At 47.3% G+C, this 22,733-nt stretch overlaps 1 protein-coding gene across 2 annotated transcripts in view; it reads left to right on the forward strand.

The window, feature by feature from the left end:
* The window catches only part of FTO (FTO alpha-ketoglutarate dependent dioxygenase), a 314,052-nt gene that overhangs the window by 146,991 nt on the left and 144,328 nt on the right, over positions 1 to 22,733 (forward strand). For both annotated transcript variants that reach the window (XM_024551436.4, XM_045188382.3), the window contains exon 8: positions 19,338 to 19,462. In XM_024551436.4, the coding sequence (XP_024407204.2) occupies positions 19,338 to 19,462 (125 nt within the window). The remainder of the gene's footprint in view (positions 1 to 19,337; positions 19,463 to 22,733) is intronic.

Below are 22,733 nucleotides of genomic sequence, written 5' to 3' on the forward strand. Positions count from 1 at the left end.
TCTTTTCTGTCAAGCCCGTGCATTTAGAGGGGTGGGTGGGGAATTCCTTTCTTGTTTTGCCTTTTGTTTTGGGCAAAAGTGAGTGATCCCCGCTCGTCACAGCAGGAGAATCATCATAACAGACCGGGTTACACACCAAGAATGTCGAGGGTAAAGCCTTTTTTTTAGACAGGGGCGTTGAGAACCCAGAAACAACTTGGTCACCCGTCCCTCGGAGGTGGCCGCGGTGCCGAGGTGAGAGGCAGGCATCTCGACATCCAGGCAGAGGTGTATTCTGTGATCGGATCTGCCATTTGCCTGTTGAACGGGAATTAATCACACTCCACAGTCCAGTTGAGGCTGACCAGCAGCTTCTTAGCCTAGGACATTATAAAGTTCCATCCTTCCCAGTCGGATCCTACTTTGAGGCCAGAGAAGATCAGCTTAGAGAAAGGAGAGCGAGTGGAAGTCGCAAGAGCTCTATCCAGTGACTGACCGCGCCTCCAGCGACCCCTTTCCAGAGCATCTGTCCCACCGGACTTACCCCCGTCCCAGTGCTGTGGTCTGCGGGTGGGCTGCCCTGGAGGCAGCGGTTTCTCTCTCTCTTGCGCCATCTCCTCCGCTTCTCCTCGTTTCAACTTAAACCAGGAGCTGTGTGGTCTTTTAGGAGGTAAAGATGAGTGCAGCCATTTTTAAGTCACTTTTTGTGATCTTAGGAGCTAGCTCTTTGTAACAGAAACGCTCCCGTCTTGTCAGAATGACAGCAGTTCCCCCACAGTTGGGATGGGCTCCAGCAGCTTTGTTCCCTGAAAAACGACCTTGGCTCGTGGAATAAAAGCTTGGGGTGTTTGATGAGTCAGAGAGCAGGAAACTGTCCGTGTCCCGGGTAAGGCTCCCACCGTTAGTGCATCAGGGGTAAAATAAACCTTAACCTCCCCCCACCCCCAGAAAAAGGCCCCGGAGCATGAAACTGTTCCCACTTGAAATGCTGTAAATCTTGCAAACCATGTAGGCTTTCTGTTCGGGGCAACATCAAAGGACAGTGACTTTAGCTATTAAAGCGTGTTTGACAAGCCAAACTTTACCCGTGCCCTGCGAGACTTGGCCTGTTTCTTGCTTTTGTTTTGCCTCCGTAGGACTTCCTTTCCTCCCACGGAGTGGGAGGCCTCACCTCCTCCTACCGGGACTCAGCTGCCAGGGTTCCCTCCTTTAAAACCAGCTGTAGGCCCGGGAGATGAGGGTCCCTCCTCCTTCGAGCATCTCCTGTCCCCTGGGTGGATGGCACCTTCTCAGGGTCACTTCCCAGGGAACCTCTTATGTGCAGAAGAGTTTCAGAGCCCCAACCAGGCGGCAGGAAGACAGCACTTTCCCTCAGCTCTGACCAGGAGTTGGTCTTTGTCCTTAGAATCCCTAGTTCTCTTGAAACCATCTCCTCTGCCGTGGCGAGAGAGAGAGAGGACCGCGCTGCTCTTCCTGTGTGTTCGTTTACCTGCCTCTGACCGAACTTGGAACGTCTCCGCTCCTTCTGTTTTGCAGATTGGAAATATGCAACGCTGTGTTTGTGCCAATTAACAAAAAATACTTTTCAGATACATTAAGTCGTTGTTAAACAGAGTAAAAACTTTTCTTCAGTAACATCTTTTGTGGAAAGAAAGGTGTGCGGAGATTTCGCTTTCAAACCAAACCCCACTAATATAAAGGACTTGCGTTCTCTAAAGTCAAACATTCCTGCCTCCCACCAGGTCCCCTGTGACCTGGCTGTGGGCCGCATCTTGGGGTGGTGACACAGCAAGTGGGGGACAGACCAGGAGGCCCAGCCATGGCTTTCAGGAGAAACCCCACAGTGGAAAAATCTCATCCCTGGAAATGTGCTTTGTGACTAAGGATAGAGAGGTATTCCCAAGTGGGACGATGGCCACGGTGACTGCTTAGGGACTCACTTTAATATCCGAAATTGTCCCCGTTAAGCATGTAGCTGCCTTAGAGGTCAGGCAGAGCCGAAGCTTCAACAGCTGTACAACAAGCATCCGAGATTGTTTTTAATTGTGTCCCCTTTCTCTAACAGCAGTAATTCTTGTTTATATTGTCAAGAACCTTTCCACCGAGCACAAGCGCACCATACTTGCAGGTCAGACGCTTAACCCTTCTGCATGGTTGCAATGAAAACGGACCTCTTTGTTCCATTAGCGCACACCCCGGCCGCGCATACGGGGTGAATGGGGGCCTCCGGCGTTCACCACGCTGAAGTGACTTATTGTCGGAGTGCCACAAAGAGAGCATATTTTTTGTTTCTATACGACAGTTGCTTAGCCTTTGCCTGTGCACCCAACCACGAGACACTATGCCCATTTATCAACAGGCAGAAGTTTGGGGTACCATTTTGTTCCTTTGACCTGTGTTACTTTTTACTGACCCGACCAAATTGCTTAAAAATTTTCCCTTTCTGCTGTCAGTGTTTAAAGCTGCTTAATGTCTCTGAAGTGACGCCCCCCCTTTCTTTTTAACCCTTTACATTCCTGTTTCTCACAGCACCTGTTAACCATGGTGAGCCATGAAATCGCAAATGTTACGCGGCTCTTAGTGACAGATAATACTTTATTAAATATAAATAGAGCATCTCCTGATTCTGGGATCGCATCGAAAGGTGAGCAGACAGTCGCCCCCAGTCCAGGGATCCACATATATTTGTATGTGGGAGCCCAATCAAGACAGTACATCTGTGTATTTATTCGTTGTTTCAGGCAAGGCATATTTCTTATGCTGCTCCTTTAAGAGTTAACGAAAACCAAAGGGGCCGGTTGAGCAAACATTAAATGTGAGCCTCAAACATGAAGGCTTCTTTGTTACCGAAACAAAACTGCCACAGCAGGTGGTGGACTCGAACACAGGAGGGAGGAGGACGTTCCGTTGTTGCCCATTTTTCTAATCCTTTCAACATACCCATTGTCTCAACCCCCAGAGTGAAAGTGTTCCTGCTCGGTCTCATGGAGACAGTTGCAGCATGAAAGGCCGGCGCCCAGCGCGGGTTTTCTCCGGCGGTTTCATCTCTGGGTACGGCACGTCCGACCACGAAACGAGGCGGAGAGGCAATTATCTCCAAAAGAGGAGCCCTCACGTGGGCTTCCCAGAGCGCAAGACTGTCCTGACTGTGGCACGCTGGGGCGGAGTGGGAATCCCAGCCTGTAGCAGTTGGGTTTCTCAGGTTGTAGGTTGTACTCCTCTCGACAGACGTGTGGCTTTTGTTGTCTTTGGGGATCTCGAAGCAACTTTGTGGTGACCGCCCTGCCTTTTTAAAGCTAAGGGTCAACTCCACGGTCTGTGCCTGTTTATATCACGGTGTTTCATTGGGGAGGGGGATAGCTTTTTGAAGGGATTCATCATTGAAGTTGGAATCGTTGCTTTCTTTCCCTAAAAATGGATGGAACGTAGTTTATAACTCGAACCCAGAGCACCCTGGGTGGGAGGTATTAAAAGATGACTTAGAGAGCGAGGCAGACCCCTGGGCAGATGGCCATCACTGCTCCTGATTCCTGATGAAGGTGCCAAGTATCCCCTTCTTCCCGGTCCCCCTGCCCCCCCACCCCGTGTGCTTGTTAAGCGATCCTAATGATTTCTTTTATTCCAAATCACGGCTGGGATGATTGAAGACAACGAATACATGTAGAGATAGTTTTCTTCTGTAAATTGCTGAGAGGGCTGGAATTGAAGGCCTTGTTTCCATGAATTTGAGAAACTTTCCCAAACTTCAGACATGAGTAATTCTGATAAATGCACAGATGTGCCTTCAACGAAGGTCCTCTGACCCTGGTTGCTCGTGTGAACGTTGGGCATTTTCCTCCCTGGAAAGAAGCTACATTTCTGCCGCTTAGGCCACGTGTTAGATCGAATGACAACCGCCATCAGTGCCACTAAAGGGATAATCAGGACAGCACCTGCCAGACTCGAGGGCTGTGTAACTTTCTGGAGAGCAACACCAAGAGTCCGCAGTTAACATGAACATCGGACACTCAGGTTCCTTCCATACGTAATATTGACACACATGAGGAAGGGCAAAAAACCCCTAAATGACCCTATTATTTCAACCTCGACTTGGGACATTATAGCAGGAAGGGACCTGACATCCCTGGCGTGGGGGCTTGGTGGAAAGATAGTTTGGTGGATCTGAGGCTCAGCAACCACTTGGCTGTTGTCTTGTGTATTCAAAAAGTGCTGCTATGCACTATGACCTCAGGCCCTCTGTCCGTGTGTCCAGGTGGGGCTCCAGCCAGTCTTCTGTTCCTGAAGTCATTGTCAAGAACTTAGCGTTGTTTGTAACAGTTCTGCTAACAACCCGTACTCCGGCAACTCCTTCCCAATTCTGGGCCAATTACTAAACTCCTGTAAAATGAGTTTGCTAACGATCCCAACCAATCTTGTTGGATTGTTGGAAGGATTACATGAGCTGCTGTATCCCTGTCTCATAAAAAATGCTCCATAGATTCCTCGTCATTACATAGTTTAGTGGGTAAGAAAGTGAACTCTGCAAGCAGACTGCTCAGGTTCAAATCCCGGCCCTACCACTTAGCAGCTGTAGGATGTGGGGCCAGTGACTTAATATTTTTCTGCACCCTGACTGTCTTATCTGTACATCAGGATAATAATGAAACCAATTTGACGGAATCGTTATGAAGATTTAACGAGGAATACGTGAAAAGGAATTAGGACAGGGCTTGGCAGGGCATAAATGTTCAGTAAGTGGTGGTTTTTGCTACTGTTAGTACCTTGCGAGTTACATTGTGTAGAGCCCCTGGAAAGTATTTCTCTTTTCATCGTTACTGTTAATGCACTGGTCATATGCACTTAACATTGTTGACTTAATGGTCACTTAAATAGGCTCTGAATTCCTGTTTGAGAACTGTGTCCCCAGATGGTATGTGTGTATGTGTCTGTCTGCTCCGAGGGGACACGTGCCAAGTAGCAAATAATGCTGACACTGAATTATCTTTCCCTAGCAGATTGCTACTTCCGTTAGGGTTTTACTAGTCACATGGCCAATAGCACGAGCCACTTCAGTATCATGGGACGTAGCTCTAACCTCAAGAATCTTAAGAAAAATAAGAATGTTTTCAGGGTGGGCGGGTGTATATGGTGAAATTAATTAGTTATATCATTGTTCTCTCAGGTCTCAACATTAGAAGGGTAGGAGTGCTTAGCAGATCACCATTAAATGATGATGTTAAGGCTGTGGTAGACAACACACATTTTAGTAAATTTTATAAATGATTTCTGTGACTAAGAATCAATTCTAAGAGCTTTATTGGATCTGGCAGTTATTTTGTGTAGCCCCTCGGTCACCTTTCACCCTGCATAAATGTGTCTTTTTTCCCACCTGGACCATAAGCTCCTACGGGCCAGTCGTGTGAGCTGATGGATGTCCATCACGTAGCGGGGACTCACACTGGTCAGTATGTGGGAATTTGCCTTAGGCTCACCCCCCGCCATGTGCCTCCTTACATGTGCCGGGCCTGGGCTCAGAACACTCGGTTTCCATACACAACTTGACTTCTGTACTGATTTTGACGTCGAATGAGCTAGTCAGCTTAGCTGAGCCTCAGGTTCCATGTGTGTAGCGATGTGGTCAGTGATTCCCGCTCCACCTGATGCACAGAGTTGTTATGGGGATTATGTGAGATAAGAAAATGTTCGTGAAAGCGCTTCTTAAAGTGTATGTCTGATGCCTGGGTTGGATTTGGCTCTGTTCACTAATAGGGTAAAATTTGCCAAGTTGCTCCACTTTCCTGCATCTCAGGTTTTTCAAATCTCCAAAGTGGAAATGGTAATTCCTTTACCTCATAGACTTATTTTTAGAAGTCAATTATATAACACATGTGACAGCACCTGGCACGTAGTAAGTGCTCAGTAATGTTAGCTGTCATATCACCCTCATCATCACCACCACCATCACCATCACCACCACCGTCACCATCACCACCACCACCACCATCACCATCACTACTATCACTATCACCACCACCACCACCCCCACCACCTCCACCAACACCACCACCACCACCATCACCACCACCACCACCACCACCACCACCACCACCACCACCATCCTGAAGGCATCCGGATTAGAGATGCTGCCCACTCTGGTATAGATGGTTAATGCTGAACGGGGTCTTAGGTCGTACAAAAATGACAGTCAGTCACAGTGGGTTTGCTGTGGCTCTAAGTGACTAGCACTCTAAAGTACCTGACACGTACTGGCTGGCTGCTTATCATGGTCGGGCACTGCTCTCTTCCGAGGACCTATGTGTACAAGGCGAACCCTGTCAACCCTGTGAAGTAGGTGCTGCAAATAGCTCCACTTTGCAGGTGAGGAAGCCGAGGTGCGGAGAGGGTGGGCAGAGCCTGCAGAGCCACGTCCTTTCTTCCTGCCCTGCTGGGATCCGCAAGGACAGGAGAGACCTCCCGACTCACCAGCCATCATTTTCTCTTTACTGCGGCCGAGACCTGAGAAGCCTTCCCCATCAGCTGTGCTTAAGTTTGCTAGCCGTGCCGCCTAGTCCCCAGCTAAGACGCGGTGACGTTTAAAGTGCAGAGTGGCGCTTGGGTGCGTATCATCTTCCCAAATCTTCAAGTTTCTCGCGGACGTTTCTCTCCTACTCTGTACTCCCGCCCGCTGAACGTCCCACACGCATTCCCACCTCCGCGTGTGGCTTTGGGGAGTTACTTACTCTCACTGAGCCTCAGTTTCCTCATCTTTGAAACAGAGACGCCTCATATTTGGAGATTGCTGGGTGAAATGAGATGAGGTTGATAAAATGCTGTCGCGGTGCCTGGCACATAGTAAACGCTCACTAAATGTCTCTCTTGCTGTTATTGCCACACGGAGGGACCCACGGTCTCGGCCTGCGGGCAATAGAAGGGTCTCAGCCGTGCATTCTGGTTTCACCCTCCCGAGCAGTTAAAATTTCCACTAAGGCTTTGGTTTGGATGTTCCCGAACGAGGGGGTGGGCAGGAGGGGGGTGGGGAGCCGATAGATACAAAGGAGTGAATTATAACAAAGAGCCTTTCTGCTTCAGTTCTTGTGCAGAAAACATATGTTCAGTGATGCAGGCAGCAGTTGGGTTAAAGACACACTGTAGGGCCGCAGACAAAAGGCCCGCACTATTCCTGCATTTACAATGTTTCCAAACATATTCACTTGTCTCACTTGTTAGGGATTGGGCTGTCAGCTGGATCCTCTTGCCGGTGTGATTTCTTTTTCCCTTTCCCTTTCAAAGGCCTCCCCGCCTCCCCCCGCCCGCTCCCCCGCTCCCCCGATGTTTTACACTTCATATAATCCAGTGTGCCTGACAGACCACTTCAGCCTTTGTGCTTGGGATTCGGGGTGGTGGCGGGAAGCAGGAAGCCGATCAGATGGAGATCTTGGGGAACTTTCCACTTGCCCGAGGATCGGAAGGTGCTAAGCCACTGATAGGACAAACGTCACCAGTAGCTCCATTACTTAGTGCTGGGTGTAGCTAGCCATTCTTCACCTTCAACTAGCAGGCCGACCACCTGATCAGGGCGGGGAGTCTCGGCAGCGCCTGCTGGGAACTGGGGGCCTGCCCACGCTGCCGTGGGGTTGGGGGTGTTCTCGCTTTTATTTGTAGGGTGAATTGTTTTTGATGGAAAGGCACAGATAAGTCAAGGGCCCCCAGAAGGAAATGCAGAGAAATCGCGGTCATTCTCGTACTCATTATGTGAAATATATACGTGTGTTCGTACTTAATTCTACATCCAGGCAGTATTGCTGTGTGTGTCTGTAGTTAAACTTTTTACTTTTTTATTGAAGGTTTTGCAGCTGTGATAGGTTTATTTCCCTGGATGAGACTTCAGAAACATACTCTTATGTGAATTACTTTGTAATTATGTATATGTGTATAATGTAAGAGTTATTACTTATAACACTTTTATGTAAAATCCATTAGAGCTTCCATGGCTGTGAGCAGTCAGCTAGAAATGCACAAAATTCTCACACCAGTGGCTCTGGGCTGTTTCATCTTCCCAGTCTCAGTTTTCCCATCTGCAAAATGGGAATTCCATGACCACCGTACCTTATAGAACATACCCTCATCAAATGAAATCAGTATCTGCAACGTAATGGTCAGTGGAAACACTCTGTGTAGAAATCTCGTGGCTTCATTGCCCACAATTGAGTCAACGTCATCGCCTTTGTTTCTTTTTTTCTTCTAAGTCTCTTGCTCCTGTGCTCCGTTGCACGGTCTTGTTAATTAGTTGACTTGCTCATCCTGGAAAGCACCGGCAGATTCCGAGGAAGGAGGGAGGCCGGGTATTTCCCATTGGTGTAGAGCGCTAAATGGGTTGTTAGCTCGTTTCAGCGGTGGAGGCAATTACCGTCCTGTTAATGAATAGGCAGTCAAGTGGAATTTCCCATATAGACGGTCTTCTGGTGTGAGGATAATTTCAACACCTAAAAAGCCCCAGACATAAAACATTGCATAAATATTTTCTAATGAAAGGTGCCAACAAAGTCATCCGCGCCAACCCATGTCAGAACCGACAAGGGAAACGGCCGATACTGTTACAGTGTTTGGTGCTGCCATTGGAAAACGCTGGAAAGGAAAACATTGTGGGAATGTATCTATATTCCCCCAGACTGAAAATAAGTCTGCAAAGATTTTACTAATGGATGAAGCTAATAACCTGCAAATTGGGATAGAATGTCCCCTGAGCTGGCACCGCCCTCCCTGCCTGCAGTGGAGCGTCGCCCATGGCCAGCAGTAGGAAAACACATTGATATTCTTTCCCACGTCGAATGGATTCATTTCACAGAGAGATGGGAAGGGAAGGCGATGCTCAGACGAGTGTGTTGGTGAGGCTTGTCCCCTCGCGTACAGGTTTTGTTTTTCCTCTTATTTTTAAACAAAGCTGATGCTTCAGAAGCTAGAATGATTCCTGGACTCTCTCTCGGCAACAATAATTATGCTGTTTCTTTCACCTCTCTGTAAATCAGCTTTATTGTACCGACTACATGTAGTAGCCATGAAGAGGAGACTACTGAAACAAACGTATCTATTAGGCTACTTGGAAAACAGAGAGGAAAAAAAAAAAGAACAATGATTTTGTAAACTCCATAAAGGTCAGAAAAAGGCTTGCAGTAAGTATGCAGAGACTAGAAATCAAATCCCATTTCCTATCATAAGAAGCCCGTTGTTTTAGCCACGGTAGTTAATGCACTGTATGTGAAAGATTTAAGACTAGTTGGAAAGCTTTGCTTCTGTTTTATTAGGCTGCTATTGAAAAGCCAACAGCAGAACTTGGACTAGGTGCTTTGAGATTTCTTAATGGGCTGTCAGGGGCAAGACACCAGGGCTGTGCTGTACTAGCTCTTTCCTGTACATTAAAACAACAGGGGCCAAGCGATCACATACAGAAGTATGAATTACTTGATGCTTTCTCTGTTCCATATGGCCAGCCATGTCTTTGGCAATTAATCATGGACAAAATCAGTCGAGTGCTTTCTGAAGCATTGAAGTCAACATTTAGTTGTACCTGTGCCAGGGGGGGTGAAGGGTTGCAAGCATAAAATAGCAGGGTAGGGGCTGCCGGCGCCAAGGCCCACGCAGCTGGCTTCTATAAACAACACTTTTTTTCCCCCTCTTCGCCTTTTTTTCTTTCTTTTTTTTCCCTTCTTTTTTCTCTTTCCTTTTTTCTTTTTCATTTCTCTCTCTCTCTTCTCTCTTTCTTTTTTCTTCTTTCCTGTTTTCTTTTTTTCCTCTTTCCTTTTTTCTTTCTTTTTCTATTTCTTTCCCCTCCCTTCTTTCCTTCCTTCCTTTCCTTTTCTTTCTGTTTTCCTTGACAAACACATGGACCATTTTAACCAACTGCAGTTCTGAGGTTCTGACTGCCATTCTCTGCCCCAGCACCGCAGGCTAAGCATGCGGGCAGGCTGCTGTCTGCCCCACAGCCTGGGTGTTCCAGCAGCACGCACCCACTGTCCTGGGCATCCACGCGGTACCAGCCCGGATGCTGTGGCTCAGGAGCTTGTGGTGAAACACTTGAGGTCCAGTGATTTCCGTACTGGTGGGAGGGACAAAATGGGAGGAACCAGGAAAGTGCTCTGGAAACACAAATAGCTATTCAAGTTCACGGCTGTAGTATTTTAGAATCAGAAAAAAAAAAAATCAGTGTCCCTATTTTCTGCGATCTCTTTCCCCCCACTTCTTTATCCATAGTACTGCTGCTAAGAATAATAACAATCTGTGACGTTTATCAAGCACGGGGTGTGTACCAAGCATTGTGCAAAGTGCTTTACCTGGATTATCTCCTGGAATCATCCTAAGAGTTTTCGGTGCTATTCATTGACCCCTTTCCAGAGGAGAAAACTGATCAGAGGAGCATTTCCCCTGAATTCTTTCCCCGTGCACATTCTGGGCTATTCTCAGCTCCCTCTGCTCACTGGTACACGGTGGCAAATGCTGAGCTGTGCCTTACTGGTACACGTTTGAAGATGTCACCGGGTAAACGATGTTCATGTAAATAAAGTGTGTCTTTGAGATGAGCTGAACCAAGTGTGTTCTTAAGTGGGAATAAAAGGCCGCTTTGTCAGCAGCCTCTTGGAGACTTCTGCCTTTGTGTCTTCAGTTCAAGACAGTCTAGCTTATCTCCTGCTTTCCAGCGTAAGGAGACTCTGAAGGGTGGGGGAGGGTGGGAGGGATGAAGACAGCAGCCTTAAGTAGTCCAGTGGACTCGCCCCCCTGCCAGGGGCTGGGTGTTATCTCTGAGCCGGGGTCATCCAGGATGTGTTTTCTCAAATTCAGGAAACAGGGGAAAGAAAGTTTTAACACTGTGTAAACATTAGCACCCCCAAAACCTCCTGCTCCTGGGGGAGGGAGATAAAGTAGGCAACAAGGCCGAGAGGCCTGTTTATTTGTTCTGCGGGGCTGTGGATCCAGGCTCGCTGGAAATCCTCGGTGGTGCCCAGTCCAGTTTAGGAAATGTGAAGGCATCACTCAGCACTGAGCTGCAGGCCTCACAAAAGAGCCATCTGAAGCTGACAATCAGTAAATGAAGGAAGACCTGAGATCGACCTTTCTTTGATGGGACTAAGGCTATCTCAGTGGGTTCTGTGCCTTTCTTCTTTTAAAAAAAAAAAAAAAAAAAGGAAAGGAAAGAAAAAGAGGGGAAAAAAAATGTTCCTGGACTTTTGAAGAGGGGAGCCCTGGTTGGGTGTTTGACAGCCCGTGGCAATGTTGACGCAAGGAAATGGCTTTCCCAGCTGATAACATCTCAAACCAAGTTTCTTCACAAGTTGAACCTTTAGCCCTTATTATCAGCCCCGGCATATCTTTGTAATTTGTGTGTGCAGAGGGAAATACAAGCCGAACATGAGGCAGACATGTATATGAAAAGTGTTAGGGTCGCCATTTCGTCCCTAATGAAAGCATTACTTTTTTGGTGGTGGGGAGAGAGGGGAAGGTGAAGGGGGGGAGAAATGGGGATCTGGCACCCTGGTGTTCACGCGCCTTTTGAAATTAGAAAACCCGGTAGCAGAGTTTTCTTTTCCTTTCTTTCTCTCTTTGTCTTTTTTTTCTTTTCCTTTTTTTAAACAAACTAAGCAGAGGGATGATGACCAACCCTAGTTGTTGAATGCTTCCTGTTGTCATACGTCTCCTTACTCAGAGTTCTCTGATTGAGGACGGAGAAATCTGAGTTTCGGAGTTAAAGGTCTATTGAAGCTGTTCAGTTACCCCATATCAGAAAGGAACCCAAAGAATCGAAGCCACATAGAATATTTAAGGAGTAAATGCTGTAATTCTCCCTTTCAGACCCCAGAGCGCCTGAAAACGTTGCGTGCTAGGAACTCTGCAAACGGCAGATATACCCACACGTGCATTTTCGTGATACCCGAGAATTAGGGCGGGCTGGAAGCTACTTAACATAAAAACGTCTCCGACAAGAACTCGGTGAATTGCTCAGTCTTAATTGAATAAATTCAGCACTTTTCAAGAAAAATGTGAACGTTAAGCCTAAGAATTTTGGTTTTTCTTTCCTATGTCTACATCTCTGCCCTCCACTCCTCCCCCTGGTCGTGGATTTTTTACTTTGGTTTTATGCGTCACGTTTTGGGCCAGGAGAAACTGAAAACACGGGAATTTTGGGAGGTCCTTAGAATGCTATGGGTTGCCCGAGTCCAGAGCAGATTTCTCGATTGCAGTAGAGAAAGAGAGACCCCTTTCTTCGGCTCGTCAGAAGGGTCTGCATAGATTACATGTTTTCATAGGGTGGTAAAACTCTACGTTGGTGGACACAGCCACCCAGACGGGTATTGGCCTTCTCAGTAGTCAGCTAGAGATCGCATATATTTTCTTGATGCTAGGGCTTAAAAAATAGTTTTTATAACTTTTTTTTTTTTTTTTTTTTTTAGAATTATCTTCAGGAATGGTTTGACTCAAAACCGAAGCTTGCTTCATGCATTGTGTTTTTATCTTGAGTAGCACTCCCTGGCCTGATTGTTCGCTCTGGCTTGGCCCTGGGCCCCGCTGATCCAACAAATCTCTCTCTCTCAGCATCTCCATGCGTGACGTGGGGCCCTTTAGGCACCGTGGAGGATATTAGGAATAAGTGGGTCTGGCCCCTCCTGTTCTGTAGAGCTCTCACACTGGAGGAGGCTTCCTCTAATGGATAAGTAGGTGCGATAGAATAGGACATGGTTTGTACGGTGCTCAGGGGCACTTTGGAAGGGCTGACCAGCTCTGCTTCATTTCGTGCCAGGATGTGGTTCGTAGGAGACTCCGCAGAGGAGGTGTTACCTAAGATGTTTCTGAAAGAATTTGTAGTTACTGGTAAGTTACGCAGCCAGGTACAAGTACTGGTAAATATATAGCACAGGGCAGCCATGTGTTTTCAGGGAACTGCAGTTAGTTTTATATGGAATGGAAGATGGCAGGAGATAAAATTTAAGAGGTAAGCAGGACCTAGATTAAGAAGAGTTTTTTGGGTCAGGTTAAGGAAATTTGGCCTTTTCACAAAATTATTATTATTTGGGGATCCCTCAAATGCCAATAACTGAAGCGCAGATGAACGGAGATGCTCCGGGTTCGCTGGGTTCAGGAGGCTGAAGCTTCTCAAAGGCAGCTTAAAACCACTGCTATCTGTCATGCTGGCCTTGAACTAGAAAGGAACGAACATGCTCACACTTATGCCTCTGAAAGACCATTCTTCTAAGAGAACAACTCACCAAAGGGGTGAGGCTGACACAGACACTAGCTTGGACACTATTTCACAGTTCAGAAGGGAGGTGGGCCTGAATGAAGCCTCTAGCAGTGGGGACCAGGTAAATCTGATTCCACTGAAGGGAGGGAATGACAGGACCAGGGAGGGGGAAGGGAGAAGCCAAGGGTGATTCCTGGGGGTGTAGTTTGGAGGTTCGCATTGACGATGATGTTAATCTGCCCCTCTGGGGCACATAGCAAAACACAGGAGCAGGTTGACCAAGAGGAAAGAGATGGGAGAGCAAAACTTGTCACTTCAGAATGGGCCAGTTAAGACGCCACGTTTGAGGTGTATGCGCAAAGAGAGATAGCCAGTCGTTGGCTCTATGGGGCTAGGGCTCAGTGGAGATTCTGTTTAAAGGTAGACATGTAGGTGGCATTAGTCCACAGGGTCCCCTAAAGCCATTGGAGGGGGAGGTCACCCAGAGAGAGAGCAGAAGAAGGGATGAGAGGCAAACCAAGAGGGTAGCTCTGGGGTAACCTCAGTTGAGGGCCCTAGAATGAGGGACCCATCGGAGACTAAGAAGGACAGGACAGGTGTGGGCGAGGTGGCCCAAGCCAGAGAGGTATCTACTCGTTGGAGAAGCGTCACACAGAACCAGGACCTGTGAAACCTGCCCTCAAAGGACACAGATTTATTACCACGGGGGATTTGCAAAGGGTCACGCCTCGGGCTCCCGGTGGAGGCTCTTCCCAGCTGTGGCTGCTCAGTGGCAGCCTGATTTCCGTTCGGAGTTTCTCATTTCAAGTAGTGGACACTTTCGGGAATCTTTCTGTCAGAACAGTGCAACCTCGCACTGAGGTTGATGAGTGAGTTTGAGATGACACTGAACAATAACAATCAGAGGGGCATCTGTACGGGGTTGTCGCCCCGCGAGCTCCTGTGGACAGGCTCTGCTCTCACTTCCACGTTGCTGCCGTGGGAGAGGCCCGCAGCCAGGAGATGGCCACTGGGGTTTGAACAGCCAGCCCCCTTGCGAATATTCTCAGACTTTTCCCGATAGGCCAGCGTTTCCATCAGTTGCTGTTGAAAAAGAATTACAATGAGATGAAATTCAACCCCCAGAGCAGGAGTCCCAACTCTCTGGTTTACTTTCCCTATATTTCGAGGGGAGAAGTGGAAGAACGTGTTTCTGGTAATAGGATACTGTTTGAAAACTGGTGCTTGTTTGAAGACAGTTCTGTGTTGCTACTGATGGGAAAATGGCCTATTAACATGTCCTGTGCAAAGTCAGCCCTCGAGAAACCAACGCTATATTAGGGAGAAAAATTTCACTGGAAACACTTGTAAAAAGAATGCTCTTTGACATTCTGAAATGTCCTTTTGGGCAGCGACTTCTCGTCATTCTGAGTTCCACAAAACACTGTATTTTGGGGTCTGCACGCTCAATCTAAGTTCACCCATCCTTTCCCAGTAGTTAAAAAAAATGTATTTTGTAAGAGATTTTGTTTTGTCATCTAGATATATTCCCCCCTATTTTTAGTAACTATTTCATTATTAGATATGTTTGTATGTAAGCGTGTTCTCTACATTCATTCTTGTCCTAAGAATGTGATGAAATGAATTAAAAAAAATAAATTGTATAGACTTTTCATACAGTCAAGTAGACTGTTTGGGGACATACAGTTCGTGAGTTTTAACACACGTACAAAGCCATGCAGTCACCTCCGCAAACAGCACCCGGAACAGATCATCACCCCAAAAGCTCCCTCATGCTGCCCCTTTGCAGTCACGCTCATCCAACCTGACCCTTGGCAAGTGCCGATTTCCTCTCCGTTCCTGTAATTGGCCTTCCCCAGAATGCCACACCAGTAGGATCACTCAGGGTTTAACCTTTTCGCTCAGCACAGAGCCTTGGGTGTCCATCCGCGGGGTTGCAGAGATCGGTACTTGTCCCTTTGTGTTGCTGAGCAGTAAGTGTCCCCTTGTGTGGACGGGCCACCGTGTGTCTGTCTGCTGACCCTCTGAAGGACATTGTGGCTGTTTTCAGTTTTTGGCGATTTTGCATGACGTTGCTGTAAACATTGGTGTACATGTTTTTGTGTGAGCATCCGTTTTGAATCACTTTAGATAAATCCCTAGAAATGGGATCTCTAGGTCCCACGTGAAGTGTCTGTGTAACTTTTATAAGAAACTGCCAGACCACTCGCCGGAATGGCAGTGTTCTGTGTTCCCACCGACAGCGCCTAAACCGTCAAACACCTGCATGCTATGTAAACGCCCTCGGGTTGGGCCTGGTGAATTGTATGTCCCAGTTCCTTGGGGTTTGAAGGGATGCCTCTTGACCAAGGGCATCCTCTAGGTGCCCCATGCCAGCTTCAAAGAGAACTGCTCCAGATTTTTTAATGTGGAGTCCTGTGTAAGAATACATTTGGGGAGAAAAGAGGTTTATCCGTGAAGAGTTTAAAGACCACTGCAATAAGACAATGCAGTCAGAGCGGGATGTGGACCGCGGGTGTTACCCGGGGAGAGGATAGGGGGCGCTCCAGCGCTGAGCCCTTGGCGAGGACCGCACCGTGAGAAAGCGGTTCTCTCTCAGCTGCTCCTCAGTCCATCATTAGACTGATGTGTCTCTAACGCTCTCCATCCCGCGTTTGTGTCCCCTTTTACAAATGGGGGGTGGCGGCAGTCCCCCAGCCGTCAGCAAGCACCAACATCTACCCAGAATGACATAAACACACACCTCTGTTTCTCATGTATTATTGCTGTGGTTATCCGCTCATTTATGACAAGTACCACTAGTTCTGCATCTTTCTTCTGAAATGAATTCACTTTATGGTTTCAAAGCTGGGTCAATCTAAAGAAAAGTATTAAATAGCATATGCCTTATACACAAAGATGGCAAGAATTATGAGAACATGCTAGATTGCCTGAAGTTTGGGGAAGTCTGAACTAGGGGATCTGGTTATTTAAAAAAGACCTCAAAGTGAATGCTTTTGAGAAGCGAAGAGAGCTCTTTGGTAAAGTACGTAACTGTCTCTTGGTTTATCTACAATAGTTTACGGGTTTATACGTTTATATAATAGCAATTTCTGGAAAGAGGACAGCCTCCCATGGCCCTTTGTTTTTGCAACACTTGTTTCTCAAGCGCCTTCTTTATTCACGGATTGGACCAATGCTCGTGCAGCCAGTGGTGGGGACGCAGTGGTGAACCACACAGATAAGGTCCCCTGTGCTCATGAGACTTGCTTCCTTCGAGCCTGCGTCCCCTTCTCCAGGCTGTTCGTGGAAAACACGGCCTCTGGGAAAGCTGAAGTGCTGTGAAAGGCGGAGAAGAGGTGAATGGCATTTTCATTTTTATTTTTCAGCTGCAGCTCACATCCGGTGTTATTTTATATTAGTTTCAGGGGTGTATCAGACTATGATACGATTCACGACGTGATCCCCCCGATAATTCCAGGATCCACCTGCCGCCATACGCAGCTTAAATGACACTTCGAAGAAGTTACTTTAATACAGTCAAACTGAGAAATAGTTCCACTTTCCTCCTGCCTTTGGAACCACCTACATGCGTAGTTTGTCTTCTCTTTGAAGCACTTTTGCATCTGGGGGGGATGTACTACGTACCTGCAGACACAGTGATAAACTGCGTGGCTTTTTGAGGTCTCTTTCACCTCTCAGCGCATCACGTGGGGTGTCACAGACAAGACGCAACAGAGGACTGTTGTTAACACGGCCCCGGGTGCTGGGGCCACCCTGCAACTGGACGCCTTTTACACCAGAAGTCGCACATCGGCAGCGGCCTGAGTTCTGTTCGTCCATCGGGCGTTTCTAGTTCGGCTCACATGATATGTAAAACAATGTAAAAAAATTAGTTTCCAACATTGAAAAACCAGAAATTTTCACATTTAACAAACAAATTTCATGTCTGTTTCGGAAAAAAAATTCACGAACCCTGCACTGCCGAATGAGCTTTGGTGACGGGCCGCGCTGGCTGCTGCGGAAGAGCGGCCGCCCTCGCAGACAGGGCGTGTGTTCTCCTCAGGTATCCCCACCTCACTCCTTCAAGCTGCCTTCCTGGCCCTCGTGGGTATTTGAATTTGTACCCCCTGCTTTAGTCGTTCGGGTCCTGGGCTTTGTGTGGTACAACAACCTGGAGAAACTAAGTTCCCCCCTCTCCCCCCAAACCCCCCTCCCAGTGCTGGAGGGCTGAAAGATTTTGTCCTGGAAGCTCATGGATTGTCCAGCTGGGTGGACATCCTTCTGGGCCCCAGGGGCAGCGGTCAGCGTGCTTTTCCTGGTTAGTGTTGGTCAGGTTATCTGGGATCTTTCACAGTGAGATGCTATTTCCCGTCGGAATCTCTGTGTCTTCATTTCTTCCCATCCTCCCTCAATCTCTTTGGAGGGTTTTTGACTATAAGAAACGGAAACAGATTCCAGTGAATTTAAACAAAGTTGGACTTTAATGAAAGAGAATATTTGGGTAACTCAAGTTATCAAAAGAAAAAAGATCTGGACTCGGAAAGTTCAGGAAACCAGGAATACTTGGAGGACCATGGGTGCAAGGAGCTAAGGAAATTGACAAATTGCCTCCAATTTTTTTCCCCGTTCTTTGTCATTCTTCTTATGTGTCTGAAGTCCTGGAGAAGAGGATCAGGTTGGCCTGGCCCACGTCCTTGATGAGGAGAGCGGTATACTTTGGCTGACCACTGCTCTTAGATGATGTACAGTGAAAGATTTCCCCACATGGAGGTTGGGGTGCCGTTCCAGGAAAGGGCGCTGGCTGCGGATGGAAGGCAGCCTGAGCAAAAACTGCTCCCTGCCCCTCTTCCTGAGCTGGGAGCGAGGAGATTCAGTGCCCCCTGTAAAATGCGACAGAGGATCTGGGAAGTAGTATTTCGAGTTGCACGAGAACCAAATCATGAGTGTGCCCTTGAACTAAAGCAGGAAGGCTTGGGCCTCAGATAAGGGACACACTGAGCGACTGGAACAGGCAAACTGACAATTTCAGTCCTTGTAGCAATTGCTCGGCTTATAGCAGCTCCCAAGAAGCCATGCCAGCCTCACACGAAAAACAGTTAGTTCTAAAGGTTTCTACTCCAGTTACGGGTGATAAAAAGTTCTGCAATTAAAACTTGAAAGGCCTTCGCTCACTCCAAATTTTAGTACCCATAGGGTACATTTTATTTGTCTTTTTGACTGTTTTTCGGGTTACATCAATTTGCATGTTTAGAATACATGCATACAAAAAGAGTATGCCGGGGTGAGCTGCAGATAAAATTGAAACGACGATTTCAAATTGGAGTTCTGGTGTAATGCTGCCTGGTAGTGTGAGCAGGGTGTGATGTGCTTGGGGCTCCAACTGCTCGTAAGAGCAGCATCTGACATTTCCCAACGTGAAGCAGAGGCTGGAGTGTTTTTGTGTTCATTTGTGAGCCTGATTTTTTAAAGGATCACAGTCATGGCCATAGAATAAGCAATGCTCCCCAAAATTATAAATCTTAAGAGCACAAGAATCCCTGTATATATTCTTTGAACTACATAGTAGTTTTTCAAAACTGGAAAGCTGTTCATTGAGCTATCATACTTTTTGATTACTGTGCTTTTATTTCTTTCTTTGTAAGATCTCGATTTGCAAAAAGCAAGGAACGTAAGTGAACAGCAACAACAAAACTTGCCGGCGTGACTGGAAATAGAAACTAAAGATTCAAATAGGAGAAGCCGTACAGAGAGCCTCAGCTGGGTGGCAGGAAGTGGAGGGAGACAAAGTTGCAAACGGCTCTTTTTTAAAAGGCAAAACAAACACCTCACAGCGAAGTGTACATGAAAATCATTTCTAATAATAGCTCTTGGTAGGCAATTCCCAGGGAAAAAATTATTGGCGCACCGAAAAAATCAGGGCAGGAACGCACAGGATGCTGGTGTATCACTGAAGGCAGTGGGGCTGTGGAGTTTACCTTGTGCCGTGTACATTGATTAAATGCAGAATATATGCTGGCCATTTTTGACCATCATTTACTGTATTGATTTGTTAGCAGGAGAACTGTAATAAAAAAGCCATTGATTTACTATCCTTATTTGCTTATGGGCTTTTTTGTATTATTAATTTTTCACTCTTCCTTTCTCTTTTTTGGGGGATCATTTCTTCTAGACAAATGCGGTGCTTCGTGAAGTTCGAAGAGAGGAGATCCCCATAGGACGCAGGAATGAAACCTTGACCGCCATCCTGGGCTCGCTCAGCACACGCCAGAGCCTGCGGAGGGAGTGGCATGCCAGGTGAGTCCTGGAGTGGGCGCTGTCGTCCCTGAAAAACAAGGGCTGTGTCTGGCTCAGCCCTTCCTCGCGGCTGGTCTCCTTCCTGTCGTTTGAGGGGCCTTGAAAAATGAGCCCGTTTATGTATGTTTTCAGCCAAAGTGAGCTTTTCCTGCTCAGGGGCCCCGTGTAATTGTAACAATCCATGGTTGTCTTCTGGTTGTGCATGTGATTTAGCCCCGAGTGTGACATTTGCATGAACGTTAGCACCTTGAGCCGAATTCAATATGGTACCTGAGGCGAAAGAACCCTTTTAATCAACAGCCTAGAAGACCAGCGTTGCAGTTGGGGGGCGGGGGGCAGATGTCTGGGTTGCTGGGAAGTCATCTGTTTATCATGCCCCTTTTAGAATTGACCAAGTAGGGATTACGTTGGCTCCCGCCTAGTTTCTTTGCATATGGACTTTCCTGTGGTTACAAAGCTGTCACTGGTAGAAAGTTTGTATAAATCACCAGGTTTTACAGAATCGATGCTTCCATACTACATATCGCGGTATCCTGCCCTGATCTGGCAAACTAGTCATGGATGGAAGGCTGGGACAACTTCCCCCCACGGGTTAGCGTTAGCCTTCAGGGCCGTAGTTTGTAAAAACTGTTGAAATATTGTGTGTCTCTGAGCAGGAGGGAGAGGAATTGGGAAGATTAGGCTGTACGTTATCTCCGAGTCTTATTTGACGCTTAAAACTTCTGTGTGCTTGGGAGTCAGGAGTGTTTATTGATAGCCGTAATATTCTCCAAATGAGTCCATGCAACAGAATTTGCAGTAATTGATGGCTTTACTAGTAACCATTATCATAAAAATAGATTTGTCTGAATGCGGCTGAAAACGAGCATTTCCCAAGGATGGGAGTCAGTAAAGAGGAGGGGCTATCCCTTGTGATTGGGTATCGGGAAGCTGTTTCTTCAAAAACGTGTATTATCTCTAAATTCAGACTCGCCTTGAAACAATCAACTTAAAATTCCCAGCGATGTGCTCCCCTTTCCCTCCTTGTCGGTTGCGTGGTCAGAGTAAGTGACAGTTTTCAACCGCAGTCATTACATTTCCCATTTAAGTTTCAATAATTACATTTTAAATTTTCTTTGTGTTACGGTGTAAGTACGTACGGTCAGTAAAGTATGCAGGTTTTATTCGATAATGCAGTATCGGCCTGGGAACGTGTAAGAGGCTCCTCTCTCTGGGTTTGACCTTTTATATCTTTGCCCTTATTATTGAATGGGATTCTTATTAAATGGGAAAAGGAGCAAGAAAGAGAAACTGCCCTGTACCCTTCCTCCCACCACCCCCATGCCTCGAAGACAACGCAGCTCAGAGACCAAACGTGGAGAAGGGAGGTAGGTCTTCTGCCGAGAGCCTTTGGCTTTCGAACAGGAATCGCCGAATACACCAACTCATCAGACAACGTGGCCTGTTTAGGAGTCTGGTCTCAGCCTCTCTGGCCCTTCCTGCTAACAATTCTGTCAGGGGCTGGAGCCAGGGTTGAAGTAGATGTCGTCTAGCATCTCCAATCCTTCGTGGGAGGGGAGGAAGGGAGAAGGAGCTGACTGAGCCGCTGACACACTGCAGGCCTTCCTTAAAACCAACCCCCTGAAAGACCATTTCCAGAGCGTGCTGTCTGCAGAGCTCAGAAGGAAAAGTGTCCTCAGAGGGTTAAATAACCCTAATCCTGTGCCCCCCTGCCCCGTCTTCCCCCCCACTGGATGGTTCCCATCCCGGTGACCTAGCTCAAAGACTCACCCCCACGATCCGTGTAAACAGACCCTTCCCACACAGCTTTCTTTTCCTCCTCAAAGCCACATCAGGCCGCCTGGAGTCGGCACGGCCTCGCGTGGCCGTCCAGCCCTCAGTGGTGCGGGTTACAAAACACCCACTGCCGCGCTCCCCGAGCAGCCTGTGTTCCAGAGAGCGGCCTGTTGTGTGCTTTGGAATTACACGAGGAGAAATGTGCTTTGACAGAAGATAATTAGCGCTCGCCAAAGGCCAGGCAGTAGGTTGCAGTATTTTACTTTCATCAAAGCTACCAGGGGATCAGTTAGATTAGATAATAGAAATTTTTTCCTCTGAAAGTTAAATACAGATGACTGTAATTACCTTATATTGCACATTAGAGAATGCGTTATGAATAGTTCGACTTCAAGAAATGTAGGTCGGCTGAGACTCCGCAGCTGGCAGGAACTTCAGTCCAAGTCGGCTGTAATAAAGGTTTCCCATCTCCCCCTTCAGCGCGTCCATTTGTGATAACAATATCAGGGAGAATTTGAAGCAAAACTTGTGACTTGGTTTTAAAATATTTCTGGTGATTACCAGCAGGAAAGGGGGGGAAGCAGGAGAGGGTATGGGGGGGACAGATGGTGCTGGAAGGAGACAGCTCGGGGTGGTGAACACACAGTACAATGTATAGATGATGGATTATAGAATTGTACACCCGAAACCTATATAATTTTATCAACCAGTGTCACCCCAATACATTCAATAAAAATTTTTTTAAAAAATAGAAAAAAAATGTGTGTCTCTCTCAGGCCAGGAGCCAAGCCATTGTTTGGGTACAACTCACTGAAGTCTCTTAAACTGAAAGCATATGTTCCCTGTAATTTAGCTTCTGGAGGCAAGTGTCAATTCCGCATGACTCGGGGTAACCGAGTTTGTCACAGTGTCACACAACCCTGCGATTTCAGAGGCCCGTCGGACTGCCGTGGGTTTCCCCCGCCAAATTTGGTAATCCCATAAACAACCCTCTCCAAACAGGCTTATTAGGGCTGTCGGCTCGCTTCCCCGGAGCTGAATGATTCCAAAGGGCGTCGGGAGAAGCCGTGCGAATGCAGGGTAAGTGTTAACAGAAGCCGTCCAGAATTTCTGGAGATTCGCCTTTGTTTACACAGTCCACTCTGCCTGATGGACAGCTTGTGATAGCTTTTAAAGAACTGGGCAAGCCCTTTGCTCTGACCCCTTCTCGACCCCTGCAGCCCAAAGGTCAGTCTGCAGCTAATAAAGTCGGAGGTTCTTCGGGCCTACTGTAGGGAAAGGCAGCGAAAGAGCAGCTGGAAGGACTGGCTGTCTCAGGAAAGGCTGTTTAGGGCCCCTCTCTGATAATGAAAATGATGACCAAATTATATGGAAGTTTAACCGCAATAGTGAACGAGAGGAGAGTGGAGCCCAGCGTATTAGGTTTGATAAATGAACTGTGAAGAGGCCCATCTGGCTCTCAACATCTTTTCTCCCCCTCGCTCCCTACCAAGGG

This window comes from Desmodus rotundus, chromosome 12, assembly GCF_022682495.2.
Source record: "Desmodus rotundus isolate HL8 chromosome 12, HLdesRot8A.1, whole genome shotgun sequence".
In the NCBI taxonomy this organism is placed as follows: Eukaryota; Metazoa; Chordata; class Mammalia; order Chiroptera; family Phyllostomidae; genus Desmodus; species Desmodus rotundus.